The 27,589-nt window shown below is 46.3% G+C and overlaps 2 protein-coding genes across 5 annotated transcripts; both read right to left on the bottom strand.

The window, feature by feature from the left end:
• Positions 1–1,186: 1,186 nt before the first annotated feature.
• Positions 1,187–13,159, bottom strand: PCYOX1L (prenylcysteine oxidase 1 like). Of its 4 annotated transcripts, none has more exons than XM_025388709.1 (6): positions 12,994–13,159; positions 8,040–8,246; positions 6,671–6,845; positions 4,705–4,916; positions 3,360–3,500; positions 1,187–2,879 (listed from the first exon to the last, which is right to left on the bottom strand). In XM_025388709.1, exons 1-6 carry the CDS (start codon positions 13,028–13,030, stop codon positions 2,218–2,220), a joined length of 1,434 nt encoding a protein of 477 aa, XP_025244494.1. In that variant the 5' UTR covers positions 13,031–13,159; the 3' UTR covers positions 1,187–2,217. The 4 variants fall into 4 exon arrangements, with proteins under 4 accessions (XP_025244494.1, XP_025244495.1, XP_025244493.1 ...); XM_025388710.1 differs by having other exon boundaries at positions 4,705–4,739; XM_025388708.1 differs by having other exon boundaries at positions 13,010–13,153.
• Positions 13,160–16,644: 3,485 nt separating this feature from the next.
• On the bottom strand, positions 16,645–25,761 carry GRPEL2 (GrpE like 2, mitochondrial). Its single transcript, XM_025388712.1, has 4 exons — positions 25,544–25,761; positions 23,042–23,195; positions 21,736–21,817; positions 16,645–20,226 (listed from the first exon to the last, which is right to left on the bottom strand). The coding sequence occupies exons 1-4, from the start codon at positions 25,618–25,620 to the stop codon at positions 19,862–19,864; spliced, it is 678 nt and encodes a 225-aa protein (XP_025244497.1). The 5' UTR covers positions 25,621–25,761; the 3' UTR covers positions 16,645–19,861.
• Between the last annotated feature and the right edge of the window lie 1,828 nt (positions 25,762–27,589).

Here is a 27,589-nt window from a genome sequence, read left to right as displayed (position 1 = left end):
ACCATGAAAGTGCATGCCATCCTCATTTCAAACAGACCATGAAAAGATGCCATTACACACTTTGATTTCACTGGACTTGAGAGCCCTATTTGCATGTGGCTGACATTGTGCCTCTCTCTCTCCAATACCCTTTCCCCCTTTGACCTTGAAGTTTGGATGAGACCACTTCTGTTCCAGGGATAGGACCTGACTGCTCTAAGCCAATCAGCTTAATCTCACAACCTCCCTGCCTGCACCATAGTTACTGGTCTTGTATCTGAATCCCAAGCCAATCAGCATGTGCCATTCCCTTGACCACAGGAATTGGTTCAGGGGTGGTCCAACTGGCCAAGCCCCAAATCTGGTTCATTGCTTACGAGAGAAGACCTTCTCTTCCTGGGAGCTGTTGGCAGCCATCTTTGACCACGAGACAAATCACGGAACTGAGAGATTACACAGTGCTCTATGCCTAGACTTTAAAGCCATGATAACTAACAAAAACTTTTTATTGCTTAAGTCAATGTTTTCTACTACTTCATCAAAAGCTTTCTTACTTGGCTGGGGGCAGTGGCTCACATCTATAATCCCAGCACTTTGGGAGGCCAGGGGTGGCTGGATCACCAAGGCTAGGAGTTTAAGACCAGCCCAGCCAACATGATGAAACCCCATCTCTACTAAAAATACAAAAAACTAGCCAGATGTGGTGACAGGTGCCTATAATCCCAGTTACTCGGGAGGCTGAGGCACGAGAATTGCTTGAATCCAGGAGACGGAGACTGCAGTGAGCCAAGATCACACCATTGCACTATGGCCTGGAGAACAAGAATGAAACTCTGTCTCCAAAAAAAAAAAAAAAAAGCCTTCTTACTGATGTGTCAGTTTCATAATTTCTATAGTTATCAATAAGTGCATACTACTTGTACTTTCTTTCACAGCCATTACCATCACCCTGGCACAGTAAAAACCACTTCAGAGCCAGTTTGGGCCTCCACCAACTGGAAGGGTATTTTGCCCTGCATTTGGCAGTGTTGTTACTCTGGGCACCCAGGCCCTTTCCCTAAAGCCTGACTTAGCAAGTCTGGTAGGACTTCGGCATCTGCATCTTTCTCAAGGCTCCCTCCCCTTCCCCAGGAGATACTAATGTAGTGGTTGGTCCCTGGGCACCTAAGACTTAGCTCTTCCATTACAGAAAAGAAGAGGTCCAAAAGGAATGAAAAGGGCTTTTACTTTCTTTTCTAAAACAAGTGATTTTTAAGGGTTTGTAGAAAAAGCAAAGCAAAGCATAATTCTCCTCTTACTTCAAGCTAGTGTCTGATGAGAAAGTACCAGGGTAATCTCTGAAGAATCCTACCCCAACACCTTCTTTTCTTTTTCTTCTGCTGGAATGAACATCTAGGGGTGAGATATGACTGCTCCCTACCCATCTGGGGACTTGTCTTCTTTATATTGTTGCATTCCTCAATCTTTGCATAAGGAAGAGAATGGTTAATTCCTGTAGGTGAAAAGGAAAAGCTTCCCTCTTCCTACAGCCTCGCATGTTTCTCTTTTCCCACTGGTTGCCAGGAAGCTTGGAAATACAGTGAGGACTGTTCAGGCACGTGTCTCTTCCTTGGGTCCTACCACAGTCATCTCCTCCAATATGCAGTGATGTTGACAGGCTTCGAGACAGTGACTAGTGAGTTCTGAACTAGTACCTCAAATCTAGCAAGTCCACAGTAAACAGGAGCTATGATCATTTCTTAGGTTTTCTGATCTTCCCTTCTACTTTATTTGTAACCATCTGGTTGTAAATGTTTTATTGTAGTTTGCCTCAACTGATTGTCCACTGTGGGAGCAGGTAGTGAAAAAGAACAGTAATAAAATTAGACTCACAGTTCTCTGCCTTACATTCCCTCCCGCAGTCTTCTGGTTTCTAGCTAAAAAACCAAGTCTGAAGCACCTTGTGAAGACGAACTTTTTTCTTCTTAAAAAAAAATAAAATAAAACAAATATACTGGCTCGGATTTCCTTCCCTTTTCTTACTTTCCCCCTTAAAAAAAAGCAGCAGCCACCGTGTGGACCCTTAAGATAGGCAGACAGTAGGCCACCCGGACCCACACTGGAGGGAAAAGACACTTGATACACGAGGGGTCAGAAAGAGGCCTGGTGGGCGAGCATGGCTTATTCAGTCCTGGGCTGCTGTGGGGTGTGATCCATTTTCAGTGGGGGATGAAAGTTCCCAGGCTCTCCCCAGAGCCCTCACAGTTCAGTCTTGACCTTGTGCATCAAATCTTTTTGATCAATCTTGTCTAGGTCCTGGTACCAGCGGTTGTAAGCCAGCAAGGCCACATTCTTGGCAGCCACGGCCATCACCTCCACGGAGCTGGCCGCCCACTCCAGGGCATTGAGGTAGAAGAGCTGGTCATGGAGTGCGAACCTCGGGAGCGTGGGGCGGGAGCCATAGAGGGGATGGGCCTGCCACTCAGCTGTCTGCACTGAGTAATAGGAACGGAAGAGGGTCTTTAGCTGGGTCCGAAAGAGTGGCTTAGGGGACTGGACTCGCCAAACAGCTGCCTCCTGGGGCTGCTTTCGCCGGAAGCTGGCAGAGATGTTGACAGGGCAGATATTGTCCAGAGTGCAGAAGAAGCTGGGGAAATCTGTGGTAAGGATGTTCGCAAACGGGAAAAGCTTAGGGTCTGGGAAACCGAAGTAGGAAGAGTTGAGGTAGCCGTGGACCAAGGAGACAACGGTGGGCTGGAAAGAGCCCTGCAGGTCATCAATGGGCGGGTGGAAGCCTGCAAACGTTAAGTTGCTGCTGCTGTTGTCCAGGTGCAGGGGGGTGGCAATGACCACGATGTCATAGAAGTCAGAGCTGTTGCCTACCTCATTCTCATATGCCACCTGGTACAGGGCTTTCCCCTCTGGAAACAAAAGAGCACAAAAGTCAACTTTCCTTTGGCTTCTACCCACTGAACTCCCTACTGGGGCCCAGCATTGAGGTTCTACTCCGGGTGCAGCGGGGCTGTCTAGATGGTGGGTCCTGGCCTCTCCATGCTGATGCGGCTGCAGAGGAAGCAAGGGGCATGGAGTCAGGAGACTCAGTTTCCGCTCTGCTTCTGCTGCTGGCCAGCTGGGAGGCTTGGGCAAGGTTATCATTCAAAGTCCTCATTGGTCAACAGAAAAAGGCGGGGTTGATAGAAGTCTCAGTTTTCTGGCTCTGACATTTGAATTGGGAAAACAGCACCCTCTAGTGTCACCTGGCCGGGTTGGGGCTTCTCAATGTTTTTTCGGACATACTCCCCAAGGGGATCACAGACCAGAGCTGAGGTACAAAGGAGGCAGAAGTGTCTGTCCACTCACTGGGAATGGCACACCTGCCCGCTCCTGCCCTGGCTACTCACCTGTGCTGTGCAGGGTCACGGAGGTCACTGTGGCATGGATCACATTGGCCTTGGTGAGCTTCAGCAAACCGGAACAAACCAGTTTATTGCCTCCTTCCACAGACCACAGGCTGCCTTGGGCCCCGGCTAGTGACATGGCTCCTGGGCAAAGCAGGAAGGGGGTGCTGATAGGTTATCAGGGCCGTGGGGCAGGAGGGCTGGGGAGTCCAGTACTATTCGACGGTGCCTCCCTGCCAGAGCAAAAGTCTCCCAACCATGGGCGTGGGGAGATGGCAAACATACGAGTAAGTACAGCAAAGTGCACAACGCTATGGGGGGAAGACACTGTGCTCAATGAAAGAGCCAACTCCCACAGACCACATATTGTGAGGTCTCTTCTCTGCAGAATGCCCAGACTAGGCAAATCCTCAGAAACAGAAAGCAGATCTGTAGCTGCCCAGGGCTGGGAGGCTGGGGGGTGTTGGGGAAGTGAGGGCTAAAGAGCAAAAGGTTTCTTTTTGGGATGATAAAAATGTCCTAAAATTGACTGTGGTGATGGTTTCAGAACTCCGAACATGCTAAACACCACTGAATTGTGCCATTTAAATGGGTGAATTATGTGGTTTGTGAATTCTATATATCTCTACACAAACACGCTGTGAAGGAGACACACAAGATACTGAAAGAGTGAGCAGAGAAGCCACACTGAGGGGACACTGAGGCAGGGCCTGAAGGCTGAGAAGGAGCCAGCATGTACAGAGCCAGATGAACAATATCGAGGGCACAAGGGAGGTGCTTGTTATTGTAAACCTTTGCATCCATTTAACAAAAATACCCCGAGTGCCTAGTATGACCTAGGCACTGTTCTGTGTTTGCGACGTATTAGGGAACAACAGACAAGGATTCCTGCTCTTGTGAAGCCTGAGTTCTCCACTCTTGTGGTCTGTGCTAGCAGACACTGAGCTACACACAGGCCCAGCCACCTCCATGAAGAGCTGGGAAGAGGAGGTGCTGTAACAGTGGCTCAAAGGCCTCAACAGGGCAGTTCTTGAAACCAAAGTGTAGAGAGCAGAGCATTATCTCAGCTCTAACATTTACACGCATGCAAGGGATTGAGGCAATTGGGAGTGGTAGAAACACACTGGACCTGTGATCCGAGCCTTGCTTTCACTGTCTGTGAGGTGGGGTGATACTATCTCTTGCCAATTCACGGCCAGTGCCAGAATCAGATAGGATGGGGCAGCAGAGTGCCTATGTAACTGTAATGAGCCGGATAAAGGCGAGGTTATCATGGGGACCCCCAGCCCATTCTGAGCACCTTGGGTGGAGGAGGGGCAGGTGGGCAGGTCAAGGGCTGGACGCTCACCTGCAAAGGCAGGCATCGCTGCTGACTGGCCATAGCTGGCCCGCAGGACAGCAGAAACGACGTCATCAATAAAGCGCTGCGTGACGCCCACCTGCAGCAGGGACTCGGCCACAGAGTGCTGGGTCATGTTGACAAAGGTGGACTCCCCCAGTGAGTAGAGCAGCTCCTCCACACCCGAGAAGGCATAGCCATGGGCCTGGTACTTATAGATCCTAGAAGACACATAGAACTGGAGTCCTTGCGCAGGAAGGCTTTCTGCCTGACCACCTGCCCCTGGGTCACAGTGCCTGGGAGGCCCACCAGGAACCCATGACTTCCTCTACATGGAGCAGTGGGAGAGGAGGCTGGTGATGTTCCCTGGCACCTGTTCTCTGACTGTGGCAGGCCTGCCCCACCTAAAGGGAGTGTTGAGGTATGGAATCCTTCTAGGCCTGGCTTTACATCACGGCTATGCTGCATAACAACTGTATCACTGCTCTGAGCCACTCCCTGCCTGAGGTCATAGTTCATAACCCTTTCTTCACCCAGCTGGGACTGCCAGGCTGTGGGCTACGGCCCACCCCTGCTGACACATCTCCTTCTCCAACAGCGTCGGCTGTGCCACAGCTTCTAGGACCCGATGGCACGTTGCAACTTCATGCTGATACTGTCACCTTCTCTGCCAGTCCAGCCTGTCCTCTCCTCTGGCTTGATCTGACAGGGCTCCCACTCACCCCCAGGCTCATGTCCTATCGCTCTATCAGTCATGCAATCTCACTAGCATGGATTGGAACCACTGATGAATTTCCTGACTGGCAGGCCTTTGAATTGTTGCCCATTCTAGGGCTTCTTTTGTAAATATGTTGAGTTTGGTTATCAACAGGACACCAGATGGAGTGTCCAGAAAGTAGAAATGTGGGTCTGGAAGTGAAGAGGAAACTAGGGCTGAGAAGGAGAAGTCATCTCCCGTAAAACGGAGAAGTCAACATTATTGGTCTGGATATAACTGACAAGGGAGAAAAACATCAGAAAGAGAGGTACGGAAATAAGCTTCGGGTGACATCTGGAGAATATAAGGAAGAAGTGCTATAAACAGCAGAGTTATAGAATGGGAAGAGAGTGGAGAAATGCCAGGAACCAGGGAAGGAGGGCACATGCCACACTTGAGTGTCTGACACTGAAGGGAGGCAGACAGTGATGGGGTCCGGGGAGCAGTTCCTGCACCTTAGGCTGGAAGCAGTGAGCATCTTCGGGAGGGACTTTGGGGAAAGGTGAAGTGACAGCTTGGTGAGTGAATGAACAGGGAGAGAACAGACCACTTGCCCTCCATATCTGGGACCAAAGGTGATGGGGAGGGGGCTGGAGCCCAAGGATAGGAGGAGTGGTGAAAAAAGGTGTTTATTCTAGATGGAAAAATGAGGACAACAAAATTTGCAAATGAGTGGTCCACAGACTGCATCTGCCCTACAGGTGTGTTTCATTTGGCTTACAAGAGGAATTGGTTGCAAACGTTGAAAAACAAAGTTTTCACACACAACTCTGGATTTCTAGCTTCTTCTGAAAAGTGAGTAGATCTAGCCACAGGAGGTGGGCATTGTACACGGCTGGCTGCAGATGGCTGCCGTGGAGGGCTGGCTGCCTCCTTCAGAGGGGGCCTTGTTCTGCTCTTTTCCACCTGCTGATTCAATGACTCACATCCCAGTTCAGCCCTTGTTAAGTGACTGAGTTTGCAACCCATGCTTTTATTAGCATCAGTGTAGTAGAGGGTAAGAAAATGAGTGTCAATGTGACAATATTAGGGAGACCATTACCGGATGAAATACGGCCATTCCTCATGCCAGGCGCTTGCTCTGAGCCTGCACTGAATTGTGCTGACTCAATTCAGCAAGGACCTTTTCCTTTTTCACAAGGTACACTCAAGCTGGTTCCTCCCCCACCTCTTCTTGGTCCCCCTGGAACGCCATCCCCACAGCTCTGCCAGCCCTACCTCATGAACTTCTCCATGACCTCCTCCACCCACATCTGCAGCCTCAGGAAGCTGATGCCGTAGTGCCACCAGAGGCGGAAGAGGTTCAGCAGGTACCAGTCGGTCTCCTCTAGCACGAAATGCTCCCCACCGAAGATGGCGCTCCTGCCCACCACCTCTCGCCGGTGCCTCAGCCCTGCAGAGACAAAGAGGAGCCCCTCAGGTTCCCCCCAAGACTTGGGGCCTTCTTGACGCAAACGGACTGCTCCATTAAAGGAAATGCAAACACTATGGTTTGCTCATTTGTGCTGCTTGTTTATAAACAGTAAACAGATGCACTGGGAAAATGTCTGGACTACCTAGTCAATAAAAAAAATGAAAATGAAAATAATGGGACATTTTACATTTTTTTCCCCCAAGAGGATCCACAAGTGAGGGAAATTCAGATTTTATCCCAGAATGTCCAGGGGCTGAGAGCCACTGGGCTTGCTCTGAGATGGTGGCCTTGGGCCCTGAGATCACACTGAAGTTATCCTAGCTCCTTACAGCCATCCTGCAGTCTGCAACTTGACAGAGCAGTGGACTCCTAAATACAGATAGAGCTGTTATGACTTGTCCCTTCCCCACACCCACATACTACACACACTGCTCTCCACTTTAACAATACACTATATCTTGGAGATTGTCCTATATCTGGGCATAAAGACTTCCCCATTCTGACTGCTGAACAGCCTATTGTGTAGTTACACAGTAATTTGTTTAACCCCAGGTCCTAGTGGATAGGCAGGATACTTTCAGCCTTCTGCTATCACAAACAATGCTGTAATGAATAACTTGGTATCTATGCTACTGTGCACATCTGTAAGACCACCGGTAGCATCACTTCTGAGAAGTGGAGTTTCTGCATCAAACAGAATGTGTATTTGACAGATGCTGCTGGGTCTGAATCCCACCTTTCTTGCTGTAATGGCTTTAGCTTAAATCTATACATTTTCTGAGCCTCAGTTGCCTTAAGAGGAGACATAATGCTCATCTTGCAGGTTGGTAGGGGGGATCTGAGGTAATACCTACCTACCACTCAGAAGGTGCCCAGCAAGCACCAGCATGTGGAAGGTGATATAATCACAATTATTTAGAGGCAGCAAATTGACAGGGAAAGAAACCGGCCTAGGAGTCAAACCTGAGTTCTAATCCCGGCTCTGCAACTAACTCACTGTGTAACCTCAGGCAAGTTCCTTCCCCTCTCTTGTCTCTGTTGCTCCATCTGTAAAATGAGGAGATTGGGCCACATGACCTTCCAGCCTTGATGGTCTGGGAAGTCTGAGAAGGGCCCAGTGCTGTCACCAGCCCCAGGGCACGGGGCACTGGAGCCCCAGGACTGACCACTCACCCAGCAGCTTGACGAAGTCCTGCATGTGCAGGCTCAGGGAGTGGAAGGAGGCAGCCCCGCTCTCGTAGTGCTGCTTGTTGACTGAGATGGTGGCCAGGCGGCCACCCACAGTTCCCTTCTCGTACACATCGATCTGCACCCGAGGTCCAAAGTGTTGCTGGAGGAAATGGGCCACGGCAGAGCCCCCGATCCCGGCCCCAACCACCGCTGTCAGCAGGCCCGGGAGGCAGGGAAGGAGAGAGACAGAACATGAGAGTGAAAGGCTGCAGTTCACACTGTATCCTCCTGCACTGGTGGTTCCCAGGTGCTTAAATTTCATAGGCTTATGACATTTCCAAAAGGAAATCTGCAGACTGAGTTGTCAGTAGAGCTATTAATAAGCAAAGGCAAACCTGAAAACTGCCGCTTACTATACCTTCATTTCATAAAGAAAAAGGTATTTCAGTAGCAAAAGACCAGCAAAGAATACTGAAAGTCAGGATGACCAATTAAAGAGAATAAATTTAGTTTTATATAAAACTTACTACCTTGCTTCTAATTTTCTTATTTCACTATGAATCATTAAAAGTTACTGACCGGTTCTGTTCAGTGATCAATGTTTGGAAACCATGCCTTAATCCAGGGATTGGCAAACCACAGCCTGCAGGCCAAATCCAGGCAGATGTCTGTTTTTGCAAACTAAAGTTTTATTGAAACACAGTCATGTTGCTCTTTCAATTACTGTCTATGACTGTTTTCATTTTAGGCAGAGTTGAGTAGCTGCAACAGAGACTTCATGGCCTCAAAAGCCTAAAATATTTACTCTCTGGCCATTTACAGAAAAAGCATACCAACTCCTGGTCTAGTCCAACCTACCATTGGACACTTAAATCATCTCTGTGTCTGTGTTTGTGAAGACTGGAATGCATCTGCCAGACGTGGTGGTTCACACCTGTAATCACAACACTTTGGAAGGCTGAGGTGGGGGCAGATCATCTGAAGTCGAGAGTTCGAGACCAGCCTGACCAACCCTGTCTCTACTAAAAATACAAAATTAGCTGGGTGTGGTGGCGCATGCCCGCAATCCCAGCTACTTGGGAGGCTGAGGCAGGAGACTCGCTTGAACCTGGGAGGCGGAGGTTATGGTGAGCCGAGATCGTGCCATTACACTCTAGCCTGGGCAACAAGAGCAAAACTCCCTCTAAAAAAAAAAAAAAAAAAAAAAAAAGACTGGAATGTACCCTATGATGGATTGCTCATTACCCTATAGGACACTATACTCCAGTTTGAATTCTTGTTACAAAGTTTCAGCTTTTTTGGGTCTTATCATGCACTGTCTTTACTGTACCTCCTGCCTTCCTGTTATTTGCAAACTTGGTTTACATGCCATCAGTATTCTCATCCAAGTCACTGGTAAAAATGTTTCATGGGACAGTGCTTGGAGGTGCTGCTAGGAAACCACTGCCTGGACAGACATCAATCTTGTTGTTTTTTTTTGAAATAGGATCTCGCTCTGTTGCCCAGGCTGGAGTGCAGTGGCATATCGGCTCATTGCAAACCTTCCAGGCTCCCAAGCAGCTGAGACTACAGGCACATGCCACCATGCCCAACATATTTTTTGTAGAAATGAGGTTTCACCCAGGCTGGTCTTGAACCCCTGAGCTCAAGAGATCCTCCCGCCTTGGCCTCCCAAAGTTCTGGAATTACAGGCGTTCACTGTGCCTGGCCTGACACTAATCATTAAACAGTCCTGTGAGAGAACTGTAAACTAGCTATGAAGCTACTGAACTAGACTACCACCCTACCTATACTTTTTGCCAACCATGTATCTGAAACACCACTTTCCTCTCATCAGACAGTCCAGAGGCCTTACCCAAAAAGAAAATGAAATAAATCTGGTGTAATTTGTCCTTTACTGGACCCATTTGGACCCACAGAGTACCAGCTCCTGCCAGGAAGTCACAGGCAATCCTCAGACAGCACCAGGTTCTCTATGATCTGGCCTCTGCTTACTTATTCCACTTCCTGCCCTACCCTCCCAAGATGCCACCTTCTCGTCTGTCTAGGCTTCTCTTATTGTGGGTGCATAGCTTTGTTCTCTCATCCTGGGCCTTTGCCCAAGCTGTTCTCTTTGATAGGAGTGCCATCACCCTGTGTCTCACTGGCTTCAACAGCCCTCAGACATCACCTATAACTTGGCTTCACTGTCCCACCTGAGGGGAGTCAGGTGTTCCTCCTGCATATTCCCACAGCACACTCTGCTTAGCCGTACTGTAGTCAAGTTAGTTAAGGACAGAGAGAGCGCATGGTCACTATGTCCCCAGATCCTGGCAGACAGTAGAGTTCATGAAGTATTTTTTCTGTGTTGAAAGAATAAACTACTTCCTCTCTCAGTACTTACAAAGCCACTTTCAAGACAGCACATAACCTTTTTATCTTAACCACTGTGCTCCCATCCCCTCCATGTGCAAAGAGTCCCAAATTACCCATTTTTTCGGAGAAACTGATATTAAGGCCTAGAAGCGGCCGGGCGCGGTGGCTCAAGCCTGTAATCCCAGCACTTTGGGAGGCCGAGACGGGCGGATCACGAGGTCAGGAGATCGAGACCATCCTGGCTAACACGGTGAAACCCCGTCTCTACTTAAAAATACAAAAAAACTAGCCGGGCGCGGTGGTGGGCGCCTGTAGTCCCAGCTACTCGGGAGGCTGAGGCAGGAGAATGGCGGGAACCTGGGAGGCGGAGCTTGCAGTGAGCTGAGATCCGGCCACTGCACTCCAGCCTGGGCGGCAGAGCGAGACTCCGTCTCAAAAAAAAAAAAAAAAAAAAAAAAAAAAAAAAAAAAAGGCCTAGAAGCTGCCCAAGATCAGGAAGCAGAAGACACCACTTCATTGTGAACCAGCTCATTTAACACAACTGACACCCATTCTCTAATTTACAGTAAGATGTCCTGGGGCACAAAGAAAAATCCAATAGGTTTTTGTCCCCCAGCAGCCCACCAAGGATTGGGCAGACAGACTCCTGCACACAATTAGCTAGGACAACCCATGATGAAGCGCAACAGGGTTCCAGGGAGTCCTGAAGAGGAAGAGTGAATTCTGCCCCAGAGGGTGTGGGGACACAGGCTTCTCGGGGAAACAAGATTTCATGCAAGATGCTGGAGGACAATCAGCTTTGTCAGTGAGAGGACACGCACACTCTGCAAAGAGATCAGCATGAGAGGGGCAGCATGTGGAACTATATGGGTGGGTTTAGAGGGTCCTGATGCCACATGGGGGTTCTCAGATTTGATCCTGCAGGAGCACAAGGATTAAGCCATCCTAACAGGAATCCGCATTCTTGTTGTGGGTAGAGTCCAAACCACCAGGGTGAACAGAGGTTCCCGTCAGAGGGCTGAGGAAAATCTAGAAAGGTAAAGGGCAGCGTGGCATTGCCAAGTGTCCCAAGCTCCATGTTGCCACAATTCTGCTGGGTGGAGGTCCTGCCCCTTCCCCAATGGTGAGAAATGTCTTGTCCTGTTGCCTGTTCCCAAGAAAACGGAGAGTGCCCTGCATATTCCCACAGCACACTCTGCTTACCCCTAGCCACACTGTATTCAAATGATTTAAGGACAGAGAGAGAACACATGGTCACTCATGGATACTGCCCGCCTAACTCTTCCACATCCTTCAAAGCCTGGCTCAAACTCCACCTTCTCCATGAGGGCTTCTCTGGCTACTCTAGCCTCAGGATTCCCTTTTCTTGGCAAGCCCTTATCTCTCAGTCTCAAACTGGTTTCTGGCATGCTTCAGTCTTCTTAACCCTGTATGGCCTGGGCTGTGGTTCTGCTGCACAAGAAGCTTTAGCACTGCACTGGACCCTGTAAGTTTGTGATGCTTCTATGAGATGTTCCAGGCACTCCTGCCAACTGGGGTGCATGGAGGGTGGCCTAGTGGAGTAGGGTCTTTGTCCTCCCACCCTGAGGCCCAGCATTTCTGTCTGTGGGAATATTATGTGTGAGGGACTTGAAAATCTTCACGAGTCATGTAGTTAAAATGACAATCGTTGAGGGAGGAAAAATAAGCAACTGTAAACACATATGAAACTCTAGTCAATGATATGCACGATGAAGTATTTAGTGAGGTGTCCTGATGTCTGCAATTTATTTGGAGATGCATCAAAATGTAGGATGGATTCGTGGGTGTCTAGAACGGTGCGTGATAGTTATGTGACACAGCAAGTATAGTAGCAGTTAATGGCAGAATGTAGGTGGTGGGTATACAGATGACCACTATAAAATTCTTGCTGTACTTGTGAACATTTTCAAAATAAAGTATTGGGGAAACCACACGCACAATAAACAAAAAGACTGTTGTTAAAAGTTCCCCGTTCTGTCAGCAAATCTCCAGCAGACCTTGTGTTCTGTCTCTGTCGGGACTGTCTCCTATCCACCTGGGTGGGGGGGAGGCGGGGGGCGGAGGCGGGGTTTGGCTTACACGTTACTTCCAGGAAGCACCCCTGGGGCCGCAAAGACAGGGTGAAGCGCCCCTCCTCTGCATGCACCGTACTTCCTCAGCTCAGCACGGACTTCCCTGTACTGTGAGGGCTCTTCCCCCAGCAGGAACTAGAGCACCACGTCTGCTACACAGAGAGCCCTCAACCAACCTCTGTGAAGGCCATCGCCCAGCCTCTCTGTCCTCTGTCACCCGGGGGCCTAGCAAACAGCCAGGTCCATGACAGATGCTCAGCGACCCTGGACCTCCCCGTGAGATCCGCGGCCAGTCCTGCCTAGGCCTCTTTTCCGTCCTAGGTGGCCCTCTTCACATGCCATGCCCCGGCCCCATCAGGACCTTCCCTGCCGCGTCCCTTTCGGCGCCTCTCCTCCACCCAGCTCCTCTCCCGAGGACCCCTCCCTCACCCAGCTGCCCTCCTCTACCTCCACCTAGCTGAGAACTGAGAACCCTTTACCCGCCAGCCCTCCCCAAATGGGAACCCCACCGCGTCCTTCCCGCACCGATTTTGCCCGGCGGGGCATCTCCGCCAGCAGCGGCGGCGGCGAGGAGCGCGGTCAGCGCGGCGAGCAGCGGTGCTGCGCGGGCCATGGCGGGCGGCGAGCGGGCAGCACGCTGGGTTCGGGCGCTCGCGGGTTGGCGCTCGCCTCTCCGCCCCGCCCCGACGCCCCACTGACCGTCCCGCCTTCCTGCCGCGCCAGACCCAGCCCCGCATTGGCCGAGCCGCCGTCCCTCTCCAGCACGAAGCCCTCATTAGCTCCATCTCTCTCGGGATAGGCTCTCTCATTGGCAGCTTCCTCGTTCAACCCCCTGCATGCGGGTTCCTTATTGGCTGGTTCATTCTTGCCCGGCGCAGGTGTGCGCGCCTCGGGTCCTCAGCATCAGGACCAGGGCCCAGCTGCCGGAGAGGGATGAAAGAGACAAAACTGAAGCTTTGAAGACCTCGGTTATGTCCAGCCTCTACATTATTAGCTCTATGTCTTCTCCGTGTCTCATTGTTTCCTCTTTTATAACACAGACGAAGAGTCCTGCTCCACCTTTCTAGCTGGTTGTAACCATCTTATGAGATAGGGGATATGAAGCCGTTTGCAGTGTTTCTAAGTGCTGGAAATTGCTGAACAAGCATGCGGCCAGGGTGGTAAGACGCTACCCTATTCATATGCTGACACAAGCCCCTGACACAAGCCCTATGCTTTCGATACTGACCTCCCCAGCTGTTATTTATGTGTTTGCAGTTTATATATAGTTAATATCTCTGCTTTCTGCTTCCTAAAAACCAAAAGGCGGGGAAGGGTTTCATCTACTCTCTTTTCAGAAAGGAGAAAAGGAGGGATGAACTCCCATTTTCATCCCCTAAGAAGACAAGAGCAGCAGCTCAGACTTGCTAGTTTATCACGCTGTGAAAAACAGATTTCCTCTGACAGAAAATAAAGTTAGGGATGAGTTTCAGAATAAAGAAAATCCGGAGGCTAGGGGTGGCTCAAGCCTGTAATCCCAGCATTTTGGAAGGTCAAGCAGGAGGATCGCTTAGGCCAGAAGTTTGAGACCCGGGCAACAAAATGAGACTCTGAAACCCCGTCTCTTAAAAAAGAAAGAAAAAAAAAATTAGCCAGGAGTGGTAGTGCACACCTGTAGTCCTAGCTATTCAGGAGGCAGAGGTGGGAGGCTTGAGACCAGGAGTTTGAGGTTAGTGTGCGATGATTGTGCCACTGCACTCCAGCCTGAATGACAGAGTCCCCATCTCTAAAAATAAATACATATATAAAAATAAATGAAATCCGTATTTACTCAGTGAGATTATGGCTAAAAGAAGAAACTGGGCCGGGCACAGTGGGTCATGCCTGTAATCCCAGCACTTTGGGAGGCCGAGGTGGGCGGATCACTTGAGTTCAGGAGTTCGAGACCAGCCTGGCCATCATGGTGAAACCTTATCTCTAATAAAATGCAAAAATTAGCTGGGCTTGGTGGTGTGCGCCTGTAATCCCAGCTACTCGGGAGGCCAGGGCAGGAGAATCGCTTGAACCCGGGAGGTGGATGTTGCAGTGAGCCGAGATCGCACCACTGCACTCCAGCTTAGGCGACAGAGCGAGACTCCGACTCAAACAAAAACAAAAACAAAAACAAACAAAACTGAAGGGATTCAGAGAATGGTGAAAGAGCTTATAGCTGGGGTTCTAAGTCAGCACTGCAACTTACTTGGGCCAAACTGGATTACTACTAGTAAACTGGTAGATGAATAAACATGCATTTGTCATAATCTTAAACTTTTTTGTTGGCAATGTTTGTATCAGGATGCAACACCTTTTAAGTTCATTTCCAAAGATTCAAGATACTCCCTTAAACAGTTTTTAAAACAAGCACTCATTGACCACTGTGTGCCAAGTTCTCTTATGAACTTACTCTGATTCTTGTCATTTTTTTGTAGGGTAAATCATGTTAGTGTTCAAATTCATCTTCTTGTCTATACTTTGCTTATAATTTTAGGGTCCTTTGTAATTCTTAAATCTAGAGCTGTTTTCTTCTGTTAGGAAGCCCCTCCAACCCTACCAGCCCATTGACAGTGTGTGTGGTCATCAACGTTGTAAGAGAGGTTTGAAAGAGCTGATAAGGGGAAAAGTAAGTAGGTATAATTCTTGTGGCACAGAGGTGCCAGACTGGGAATGCAGTGGGGTGACTGTATCATTTTATCTGCTGTTGTGTAACAAACCATTAAAATATTTAGTGGCTTAAAGTAACAGTCATCTATTTTGCTCACACTGCACCTTAGGCAGGACTCAGTGAGATCAGCTCATCTGTTCCATGTGGTATCATTTGGGGCTGCTCCACTGGGTGTGGGAGGATCCATCTTCAAGATAGCTCACTGGCTGGCAAGACAGTGCTGGCTCAGCTGAAAGCTCAACCAGGGCCCTCAGTTCCATTCCACAGGCTACTTCAGCTTGCTCTTGGCATGATGGTAAGGTTCCAAGGGTGACCATCTCAAGATAGCAAGTGGGGATATCAGTTTTTTAAGATTTGGGTCCAGAAAATAGCAGTGTCACTTCCACTGTATTCTATTGGTCAAGCAATCACAAAGCTCCAAGGAGAATCAAGAATGGACATGGGCCCTCCTCAATAAAGGTGTCAAGAAATTCTGGAGCCATGTTTTAAAACCACAGTGAACTTGAGAGCATGGACAACATCTGAGTGGAGAGGAATAAGAATATACTCATTGACTAGCACTGGGAATATGGGACAAATGGTTTATGGAGCTACAGTGTATAGACAGGATTGGAAAGATAATGAAAATGCAAGACCAAATCCCAGGGAAGGCTGGCCCAACAGAGGGCCATTCAGCCATGAGTCTAGGTATATGGAAGCTAGCTGAGAAGCAGAGGTAAAGACAAGGCCAGGCAGTCACAAGGTGGGAAGGACATGGGGAAGCTGAAGGTCGGAACAAGGCCAAGTGTCTATAATCTGGTTAGGAGAATAGTCAGTAATCCAGCAGTACAAGTGCAGTAGTCAAAGGAAATAAGACACCTAGAACCAAAAGGTGAACCCAAGAAAACAAGTCAATGCCAGAAAAAAAAGGCAGAAATAGGGCTGGGCACGGTGGCTCACGCCTGTGATCCCAGCACTTTTGAGAAACTGAGGCAGATGGATCGTCTGAGGTCAGGAGTTTGAGACCAGCCTGGCCAGTGTGGTGAAATCCTGTCTCTACTAAAAATACAAAACATTAGCTGGGTGTGGTGGCAGGTGCCTGTAATCCCAGCTACTGGGGAGGCTGAGGCAGGAGAATCGCTTGAACCTGGGAGGCGGAGGTTGCACTGAGCCGAGATTGCGCCATTGCACTCCAGCCTGGGCAACAAGAACGAAACTCCATCTAAAAAAAAAAAAAAAAAAAAAAAAGGCAGAAATAGGAATCCAGATCTAAGAAATATATAGGAATCAGAAAGAGGCAAGTCAAGGAGGAATAAAACAGACAAGACTTCAACACGAAGGCAGGGTGGGGAAAGCCCACACTGCATCCACTTGGCTGTGCTGCTGTGAGATCTCAAGGTACCTCTCCAGAGCATCAATGAGGCAGGTCAGCAGTCATGAAGTGACCATGACGTTCCGTATACAACACCAATAGGCAGACAAAGACTCTAAACACCTGAACTGCAGTTATTTCAATTCAGGTTTTATTAAAGTTGTTTCTGAATATTTTTTCTCAGTGATCCTTGTTCTGATGAATATTACATTTTATCCTTAGTTTTGCTCATTTGATTTTGCTTTAGTGTTTTAAGAACTTATTTATCAAATCCTTTGCTATGAATGAGAGCACCAAATAATGTATCAATACCCAACTGCCTGATTCCTTTATAGCAGTAAGAAAAGTCAGTAAAACATCTGTACAGTACAAGTATTAAAACATCAAGATCCCCTCTTCAAGTGAGAGTGAGCCAAAGCTTCCTTAGCATCATCTGCAAGCCAATGTCTTTTCACTATACCATTAAGATGAAAATAACTAAGAGCACTGCCACAATTTTCTTGCTCTTTCCATCTAAAAATGTGGGTTTCTTGTGGTGTGGCTAATTTTTAAAAAACCAGAAAATGGAAGGAAAATAAGTCAGTGAATGATTAGCTTACAAGATTTTTCTACTCATCATTAACCAGTCTTCTCTTTTCCCTAAAGTTTAGACAGCCATAAAAAGGCAGGAAAAACAATGTACATAATAAAAAAATAAAAATAAATATCTGAGAGCCTACTGTAGTAGGCATTTAACACATTTCACTTAATCCTCACAACGCTGTGAAAGAATTATTATAATCATTTTACAAATAAAGAAACAGGCTCAGAAGGGTGAAATGACTGGTGCCTAAAGTCACGCAGGTGACTGAGCTGGGATTTAAGTTCAAGCCTATGCCCTAATATGCTGCTTAGGCTCCCCAGAGCCCTTCAACTTGAGATTCTTACTATTATAGCTTCATCTTCTAATTCTAAATTTATACTTTTAAGTCTGCAAAACTACTGAATAATAAAAGAACCTAAAATTATTCTCAATTTACTTGCCAAAATGGGAGGTATTAGAGTATTAGAAAATTCTTCTAGCCTGGGCAATATCGTGAGATCCCACCTGTAAAAAACAAACAAAAAACAAACAAAAAAAAACTGGCCAGGCGTGGTGGTGCACTTGCCTGTAGTCCTGGCTACCTGGTAGGCTGAGGTGGGAGGATCACTTGAGCTCGTTAGGTACAGACATCTCTTTAGGTAATCATAACATTCCATACCTAAAATTGTTAATTGTAATTAATGGTAATAATAGCTCGCAATAAAAAACACAGAGTAATTACAATCAGCTCATTTTCTTATTGTCACCATGTGTCTATCTCACAGAAAGGAAGGTAAAAAAAGACAACTTCCTATTGTGAACATTGATTGTTCATTAAATTTACAATATACACTTAGCGGAATGCCAAAAGATGTTCTGGTTTTAAAAGCTTATCCACCAGTCTTTTGATTGCATTTTAAAAGTGCATATTTGTTTTTTAAGGGTCTAAATCCGATGAAGATGATAGGGCCCACAAGGAGATGGCTTTACTGATACATTTGTGTGCTGTCTTAGAATTATCTATAATGTATAAGAGGATAACTTTTCACCACTCCACTGAATGCCATAGAGTTCCAGCGGAAAATGGATTTATTTTATGAGTAATAACTTCAATCTAAACCTATATTAATCTAGACATCCAACAACATCTGATTGTCTGCTGGAGACTTAATTGCATGCCCATTAATCTTCAATAATTGACATTAATATCTAGTTGTTCTTTATTCATATTCTTACTGCAATTTAGTCAACAGAGATTATTTTCCTTGTGTCCAGTCCTAAAATGACTAGATTTTCATACTTCAGAAGCAGAAAGGGTGAGATTTGATCATTAAGGCTTCTTCCAACATTAAAATATCCATAATTGACTGCCTTCCTAAAATCTGACTGATGTATCATTCATTAAGTCATTTATTGGACAACTCTTTTACAGAACACCAGCTATAAGACTGAAAAAAAACCACATAGGCCCATTAATTCTAGGAGGTTAATATATAAAAGGTGAGCTCAATGTTTACACAAATGTGACTTAACAGATACAAAGAATAGGAAATAAAGCTTGTCAGTATAACGGAGGTAGTGATTTGTGAGTACCAACTTAAAAAAAAAAAAAAAAAAAAACAACTTTGCGGGCGCAGTGGTGAATGCCTGTAGTCCTAGCTACTTGGCAGGCTGAGGCAGCATTGCTTGGGCCCAGGAGTTGGAGGTCAGCCTGGGCAACACAGGAAAAAAAAAAATTGCTAAGAGGAGAGAATACTTATGTTAAGTGTTCTTATCACAAAAAATAACATAAACAGAGCCGGAGGAAACTTAAAAAAAAAAAAATTCAGCATAACTATTAATAAATGAAATGAGAAATCATGGGAACCTAACACTTTTGTACTGATCACCACCTCCCATCATTTAGTAAAGGATTATAAGGCAAAACTGACAAAGGGGAAGAGGAATAAGGGCTGGTGGAGTTAAGCTGTAGGTAAATTACCCAAATAGAGCCATCTGGGTCATTAGCTGTTAGTGCTGCCTCAATTTGCCTGAAACGATTATATGACAGGGAAGCTGAAAATAATTTGAAGATAACTCAGAGCAAAGACAGCACAAGGCTTTTTGGCCATTCTTGCTTGAAAGGGTCCTGGGTATCTCAAATTTCAATGTTCCTTGCCTTCCAAGTCTCACCTAGACCTTTAGCCCCTGCAAATGGGGATGAGAAAGGGGTGGGGTATGGGACAATGATGTGAGCATAAAGCCTATCTAGCTGGGATTACAAGAACAAAAGATGGCTAAAAGGAAAAAACAAAACAAAAGGTAAAGTCCTGAAAATCTATGTGTACAAAAATCAATCCAAATGATCTAAATTTATACAACCATGAAGCTTTATCCTCTACGTACCCAAATGTTGAACCAATCCCCACCATCTCCTTTTTCCACAAAATACACAATACTATACAATTCCTATTATAGGGACCGCTAGGAAGAAACACATAGTTGAAAACACCTAGTTAAAAGGATTTTGGATTCAAATTTATCACAGTACCAATTTTCCTAAACATGTTTTGATAAAGGCCATCGGAACACTTGTCACACTGTTCAAATGCCCAATGGTAAGACTTCTGATGAGACCAAACAGGTCACGTTAAATCAATAGAATATCTTAGAAATAAAGCCAATATGACTAAATCCAAAATATATCACATGAAGTACCTCATGTACAATACAAACCTAGTTTAATAAATAAAAGAAACATAGGTGACTGCGCTCTGGGAGAACATCCAGTTCCTGATGGCCTCTTCACAGTCTTCTCTGAGACTCCACTGCCACTTCCACTCGGGCAAGCCTAATGGTGCGGCCATGAAGTTTGTAGCCATCTTGTCTTACTAATGCCACGGTGCCAGGCTGCACCCCAACACCAGCTGGCACATGACAGATGAGTTCATGCTCATGGGGATCATATTTGTCACCAATGGGTGTCAGCTTCTCCAGGCCATGCTTGGCAAACACACTTTTCAGCTTTGCTTCTAAAAGCAACAGCCCTCGGAAGACCTTCTCCAGAGTGAGCTTTTGGTTCTCAGGCTCTGATTCTTCAGAAATGCACTCTGTAGTCTTCTCCAAAATGTCAGCCACCTCCACCAAGTCCTTACAGAAACTCTGGATTCCTGCAGAGAAGCCAGATATTTTTATTGTTTGTGAGGAAATCACTCTGCCCTTGGGCATAGACTTTGGGTAAGGCCTAAATAGATGGCTAGTAGGCTGAGTAGTCCAGCAAGTGGAAAGGCTGCCACACAGGACTCAGAGATCATCACTGATTACCACCCCAACCCAACTGACAAGTCAGTGTCTCTCTCAGAAGGCATATATGACCAGGAACCTGACTAGGAAATGAAAAAGACAGAACCCGAGAACTAGGTAAGACTATAGACAACAGGCTTAAGCCTGTCCTTTAAAAACAACTATTTTTATATTTATGTATCATGAATATATATAATATATATAGAGAGAGAGAGATGGAGTCTCACTCTGTCGCCCAGGCTGGAGTGCAGTGGCTGGATCTCAGCTCACTGCAAGCTCCGCCTCCCGGGTTCACGCCATTCTCCTGCCTCAGCCTCCCGAGTAGCTGGGACTACAGGCGCCCGCCACCACGCCTGGCTAGTTTTTTGTATTTTTTTAGTAGAGACGGGGTTTCACCGTGTTCGCCAGGATGGTCTTGATCTCCTGACCTCGTGATCCGCCCGTCTCGGCCTCCCAAAGTGCTGGGATTACAGGCTTGAGCCACCGCGCCCGGCCTATATTTTTATGTATCATGAAATTTTGTTGCTATTTGCTTGTATTATGTACATATTGAAAATTCCTGCCTGTCCCGGTTGTGCTAAGGCATACATTCTCAACAGGAACAAGACATTAATATTTCATGAGAAGGGCAATAACAATAAAAAAAGAAAGTCAACAACACTATGCTAAGGGTTGTTATGAATGGTTTATTCTTGAGGATTGGCTAAATAGGAACGCGAAAGTAAGACACAGCCATAGATGAGGCAAGTTGGCTACGAAGTTGCTGGAGATGGACCACAAAACTTGTCTGATTTTTAAAAAGAGTCATATGAACTGTTATAAGACAAAAGTAAATTCAGTTGTTGAGAAATCCCATTACTCTCAATTCTAAACTTGATTTTTCTTATGGAAATGAGGACAAGAAATGTCATCATTAGAGAGGTCTATGACACAATACCAAAGCTCCAGTGGGGGCTGGTGAGAGGCAAGGACTTTGTTAATCTGACTTCAATCCAGGGACAGGCTTAAGGTCCTGTGTCAAAACAGGTAGCTATCTTGAAATCAAGGACTTTTTTTTTTTTTTGAGACTGAGTCTCACTCTGTTGACCAGGCTGGAGCGTAGGGGCATGATCCTGGCTTACTGCAACCTCTGCCTCCTGGGTTCAAGTGATTCTCATGCCTCAGCCTCCAGAGTAGCTGGGATTACAGGCGCCCACCACCATGCCCAGTTAATGTTTCTATTTTCAGTAGAGACAAGGTGTTGTCATGTTGGCTGCACTGGTCTCGAATCCTGATCTCATGTGATCTGACAGCCTCAGACTCTCAAAGTGCTGGGATTACAGGCATAAGCCACTGCACACAGCCAAAGACATTTTTACTGTAAATAAATCTCTCACCAAATATCTTGGCGTCTTCCACACATCTCTGGGTTCGCCTCCTTATGTTTTCACAATCAGCTACAGCTCTCTGGTATCTCAACTGAACATCAAAAGCAAAATCAAAAGGATGAGAAAACAAATGCTTATTGGTGGAAGAGAATGTTTTTGTTTACTTTACGAATTTCACCCTTCTGATAGGCTTTTATAAAACAAACTAGGAGTTATAGAAATTTTAGATCAGCTACTCCAAATCCCCAGTCAAAGCAGAAACCCACTCGTTAGCAGCACTGCTAGGTAGTCATTTAGCCTGGTAGTTCAAACTCCTAATGGTTTTAAGTTCATTATCTTGAGAAAAAGCTTTCTTTTTCACATTCAGCCAACACTACCAACCTCCAACTTCCTTTCATTAACTTGAACTTAAGGATAACTGAGAATAAGTTTTAAAAGTATGTCATCTAGGCAGGGCACAGTGGTTCACGCCTGTAATCCTAGCACTTTGGGAGGCCGAGATGGGCAAATCACCTGAGGTCAAGAGTTTGAGACCAGCCTGGCCAACATGGTGAAACCCTGTCTCTACTAAAAATACAAAAATTAGCCTGGCATGATGGCAGGCGCCTGTAATCCCAGATATTTGGGAGGCTGAGGCAGAAGCAGCATTTGAACCTGGGAGGCGGAGGATGCAGTGAGCCAAGATTGCACCATTGTACTTCCAGCCTGGGCAAGAAGAGCGAAACTACGTCTCATTAAAAAAAATATGTCATCTATTTGGAGGCAGTTATTTTACCCTCTTTAGTCTTTTTCTCTCTCATTCTTAATGCAATTCTTGGTTCTTTTAACTCCTGTCATAATACCTTATACCTTTCCAGCCTCCTTACCATTCTATCTAGGTGGTTTTGCTTTGGAATTCCTCTGGTTTATCTATCTCCCTCTAAGTGTGTCTATCAACCCAGGACTGGGTCCAGTATGCCAGACGTGGTCTCATCAGCAAAGAACAATGGTCAGTGACCTCACTCATTCAACATATACTTATTGTCTACTATATTCCAGGCACTGTACACCTCTTTTAATCTGCCAAAACATCAGATATCTAAGCGCTGTGACATAACAGGGAGCCGAAAAGAGATGACTATCTTTAGCCAGTGGTGTTTTTGAACTACTACAGTTTTTTTCTGCCCAGTATACCTAGCAAGGAGTGGAGGAGGGATGAGGGGTAGCAGATAAAGTCAATTAGGGAAAACTTCATTTTAAAAATTGACATGAAAAACTTTATGTGGACATTTAAACTAGAGAGACAATATGACGAACAAATATAAAATCGACTCACTGTTAAATCCTGGACTTCTTTCTCCAGTTTAATAGCTTTTACCCTTAAGGCTCGTTCAGCAAGAGAGGGCCCAAGCTCATCAGGAGGGTCCTCAGAACGACAGTCCTCACCAGCAGTTCTTTGGGTGGCAGTGCTGAATGGAAGTGGCCATCCCCTGTAACAGGAAGGAGGTAGTGCATAATGAAGAAATGCCATCATAAGCCAAAATTACAACCAAGTTTAGAGACCAGAGATCTTCCCAGATTGAATCTCTGGGGAAAGTGTTTTCAGTTATAGTAACAAATGAACACTTACGAAGTCCTTACCATGTACCAGACACTTTGAGTCATCTTTTCCTCTCACAACAATATGTGGATAAGTCCTATCATTATCCCTATTTTACAGATGAGAAAACTGATGCTGAGAGGCTTAAGGCATAATGGCCTGCTCAAGATCACATAGTTGGTATTCTGCTGGGTTAGGACCCTAAGCACCAGGCAGCAGAAATAGCCAGAACTGGGTATACAAAAGGCAGCATAAGGAAACCAAATGCTAATAACCAGAACCAGAGGAGCATTATCAGAAGTGGGCATTCAAAAAGTCATATAGTTCTGGTTCAACCTTCCATCTTACAGCTGGGGGAAATTTAGTCCAGTAAAGGGACCTTATCAAACTGGAGTTAGGCTTAGAATTCTAAGCTTTCCTCACCACAAGCTGTAAGGCTTTTAGGAGAACCTGTGCTGAGAAAGGAATTCCCACCTATATATAAGATCAAGTCAATGAAATACTTACAATACTATATGTTACTGCCAGTGAACTATAGACACAGGTGAAAATAGATCTTTGCATTCAACTAGTTATGTAATCTAGAATTTTGTACAACTAAACTGTTTTGACATTTAGTTCAGTTTACACAGGAAGAAATTCAGACTAGAGGCTAGTTTACAGCAAATCTTGGACTGTGGAAGTCTTGACCGCCAGTTCAAGGAAGTTTCCATTGCACCTCCTGGATCTTCGTAATTTGACTTTAAGTAAAATTATCTTGAAAATCAATCTGTGAGTACAAGAGTTCTTTAAAACAATTTATATGGACTGGCATATATTGTAGAGTGGTCCTTGAGGAGACGGCTGAGCAAATGCTTAAAGAGGGTAAAAGAGTCAGCTTTAAAAAAGAGAAGAGCATCCTGGGCAAATTTAAAGGTGTAGGCAAGAGGACTTGTATCTCCCCAACTTTCCAAGCTGCTCTTAAACTCAATTATTATAATCTGATGTGTGATTTTATAGACAGTTCCACATTCTGGGGTCAGAAAATATGGTCACTGTAGATCTGGGGATAATTACACACGGGGAAACACCTCCTTCTCCCTAAAAAACCACATTTATCCACTTGAACAAGCAGGTCAAAATATTCTCAGGGCCAGTTCAAAGGGAAAATGGCCAAAGCTTAGACCAAGAAATAGGGGTGGGGAGTTGTGGCCAATTTCAATTCCTGCTGCTTCAGAATTGGAGTAGGGAGACAGCTTATCAGAAGGAACCATTTTTCTTCTGGTCATTTCCTTACATCACCAACAAGCTGCCAAAAAGACTTGAGAACGGTAAACAAAACCAAGTCCCGAAACCCTGAATACAACCTCTTACTTAGGTGCTAGGGTAGGATGTTGGGTCAGGTGTGTTAAGATAAAAACGGTGACATATATAGTTAAGCACATTTACCAGATTCTCCCGTAGCTTACTTTACTATTCAGAGGTCCAACCCTACCTCGTACTCAACCATTTTTATTCTCTTTCCCAGGAAGAAACAGTGTAGAGGCAATAGTCTCTGAGAAAATTAATTAACATCGCTCATTAAATAAGAGCGCCCATTCTAATGCCCTGGTTTCCAGCTCGGGTTCCACCACTTCCCAAATATTTAAGTTTGGAAAACTTACTCAACTTTTCTAAACCTCAGTTTCCTCAATTACTAAATAGGGAATAATAAAAAGAACCACCCATAGATCTGCAGTCGGCCTCGTAAGTGACCAATATAAGCTGCTGATGAATAAAGGCAGCAAATGGAACTTGTCTCCCGAAGGCTGATGCAATGGCCGTTTGGAGAAACCAAGTTCAGCGGCCTCCTTTTACTGACAGGTACAACAGTGCCCGGATAACGGAGAAAGGACTGGCCTAAGGTCACGCGGAGTGAGGGGAAAGAACCCAAATCTACTCACGGGTACCACAGGCTGGGAGAAGAGGCCAGGAGAGAGGTCCATCCCTCCCTTGGGGGCTTAAGAGACTTCTCACCTTCCAGGCCATACATGACCTCAGATCTCCCCCCATTCCTCGGCCTAAGAAAGAGGTGCGGCTGGGGGCCTCAGTTTCCCGGTCTGTAAAATGGGGCCGTGAGTGCATGGTCGTAGAGGCCGAGAGGCTTGGTCCCCTCGACTACGTTCAGGTAACTCCCGCTCTCCAGCCCACAACCACCCGGGCTGGCTCGCTAGCCCCGCAGAGTCCTCACGCTACCGACCCCCCGCCTGCAATGCTTACTTGCTCTCCCACGCGGCAGTCGAGGCCAGTAGGCGCTGCACCCGCAGCCGGCCCGCCCACAGCGACCTTACGGCCATGTTCCCGACTTGGGCTGAGGGAGGCAGCGCACGCGCACTCGCTGCGAGTGAAGAGATGCTCCCGCTTAAAAACCAGCCTTTGCGGGCGTTTCCCTCTCAGGGCTTCCGGACAGGAACGCTATACTTCCGTTTGCCCTGTGGCCCGCGCAGTTCCCCATCCGGTCGTTCGGAGCGATCGCAACACTTCCGGCTCTCAGTGTGTTTCGCGAGTAGGCCGGGTCCTAGTGGTAACTACAGAGGCTCCGTGCTGGGCGCAGGGTCGGCGGCAAACAAAGCAGATCGTAGCTGTGTCCGCATCGAGCTTACTTGATGTTATGAGCGATCAACAGATACAAGCGGGATGTAAAGTCAGAATATGAGCGGTGTTTAAAGGTGAGGGGCAGGTGTTGCGGAAGCCTGGAATAGAAATCTAGCCGTGTGGGAAGTTTTCCCAGAGGAAGCGGGTATTTGAGCTGAGCTGAAGAAAGGGTTCAGGCAGAGGGAAACATCTGCAGAGGCCTAATAAAGAGAGAAGAGTATTGCATGTAAGGGACTGAAATATACAGAGGCGGGAGGGCAATAGGACTAGTTGTTAGGTAGGGCTAGATCACATGAACGGTTTAAAACATTGCAGCCTGAACCATTGCCTATCACTCCTCCCAGCCTTTTTCTCGAATGCCCTTCTTATCGACTTGTTTTTTAAATGGTGTATATTTTCTCATTTCCTCTCATTAAAATATAAGCTCTTTTAAGGCAGAGATATTGTCTATTCATTCCCATTGAGCAGTGCCCTAATTAGGTGTTCAAAATTATTTCTTTTTTGAGATGGAGTCTCACTCTGATCACCCAGGCTGGCATGCAGTGGTACAATCTTGGCTCACTGCAACTTCCGCCTCCCAGGTTCAAGCAATTCTCCTGCCTCAGCCTCCTGTGTAGCTGGGATTACAGGCGCCCACCACCATGCGCAGCTAATTTTTGTATTTTTAGTAGAGACGAGGTTTCACCATGTTGGACAGGCTGGGCTTGAACTCATGACCTCAGGTGATCCGCCTTCCTCAGCCTGCCAAAGTGCTGTGATGACAGGCATGAGCCACCGCTCCCAGCTTCAAAAATTTTTTTTGCTGAATTTAGTCTGATTCTGATTGCAATGGAATATGAAAATAAATAAAATGTAAAAGCTATTGGAACCTCCCAAATACTTTAAGCTTTGAGAGAAATGTGGCTGTGGTCTGAGTCCATGTAGCAGAGCAGAAACCAGATTTCTCCCCTCTCAATCACTGATGTTTGTAATAGATGGCCTCCTTTATTGTCCTGTACCTAACTCAGACCAGATGGTGCCCTGAATTGAACTGACCCCACGACAGTTACACCTGCAGGGTGTGATGTTAAATATACCTTTCTTGAAGGAAAAAGACCACCTTAACTACTCAGATCGTTGTAACTATGCATTAAGCCTTGCATAGAAAGATGTTGAAATTCTGTTAAACCTCACTGAATACAAACTTCTACGCTTTGGAACACTGACTTCCATCCTTTATAAGACAGACACGTTCTTACATTCTGTGCTTCCCGGGTAGGCCATCCTCAACCTTTGTGCTTGAATAAACTCTCTTTAAACTAGATTCTGACCTTTTACATTATTTTACATTGACAGGGAACATGTGACAAAGGCTTTATGTGTTTAAAGAGTCATTTTGCTCTGTGGAGCAGATTGCAAGGTGTAAGAAAAGAGGTATGGAAGGCAGTATGTTGCAGTAGCCCAGGCAAGATGGGGCTATGTTCTGTCCTGGGAGAACAGAGACATTCCTAACCACTCTAAAGTAACTGTGTCCAGCACCCTTTTTGTTTCTTAGTATTTTATTTCTTTTGCTTCCTTGTTAAAGTTTGTTCCTCCAACTAGAATATGAGCTTCAGGAGGTGTCTGGCTTGTTCACCACTGATTTCTGACATTTAGTATAGTAGGTACTCAATAAATATTTGCTGAATGACT

This window comes from Theropithecus gelada, chromosome 6 (assembly GCF_003255815.1).
Source record: "Theropithecus gelada isolate Dixy chromosome 6, Tgel_1.0, whole genome shotgun sequence".
Lineage (NCBI taxonomy): Eukaryota > Metazoa > Chordata > Mammalia > Primates > Cercopithecidae > Theropithecus > Theropithecus gelada.
The sequence above is the reverse complement of the archived record's forward strand: the minus strand, read 5'-3'. Positions and strand labels throughout refer to the sequence as shown.

Excerpts from the sequence above, each read along its gene's own strand:
- PCYOX1L (XM_025388707.1), bottom strand. The coding sequence starts at position 8,358 with ATGAAATTTAAGCACCTGGGAACCACCAGTGCAGGAGGATACAGTGTG. Across the intron at positions 6,846-8,039 it reads GGACTTCGTCAAGCTGCTGG|GGCTGAGGCACCGGCGAGAG; the intron begins GTGAGTGGTCAG and ends TTGTCTCTGCAG. Across the intron at positions 2,880-3,359 it reads CGTGACCCTGCACAGCACAG|AGGGGAAAGCCCTGTACCAG; the intron begins GTGAGTAGCCAG and ends TTTTGTTTCCAG.
- GRPEL2 (XM_025388712.1), bottom strand. The coding sequence starts at position 25,620 with ATGGCCGTAAGGTCGCTGTGGGCGGGCCGGCTGCGGGTGCAGCGCCTA. Across the intron at positions 21,818-23,041 it reads AAGAAGTCCAGGATTTAACA|TTGAGATACCAGAGAGCTGT; the intron begins GTGAGTCGATTT and ends TTTGATGTTCAG. Across the intron at positions 20,227-21,735 it reads GGAAGACGCCAAGATATTTG|GAATCCAGAGTTTCTGTAAG; the intron begins GTGAGAGATTTA and ends GCTTCTCTGCAG.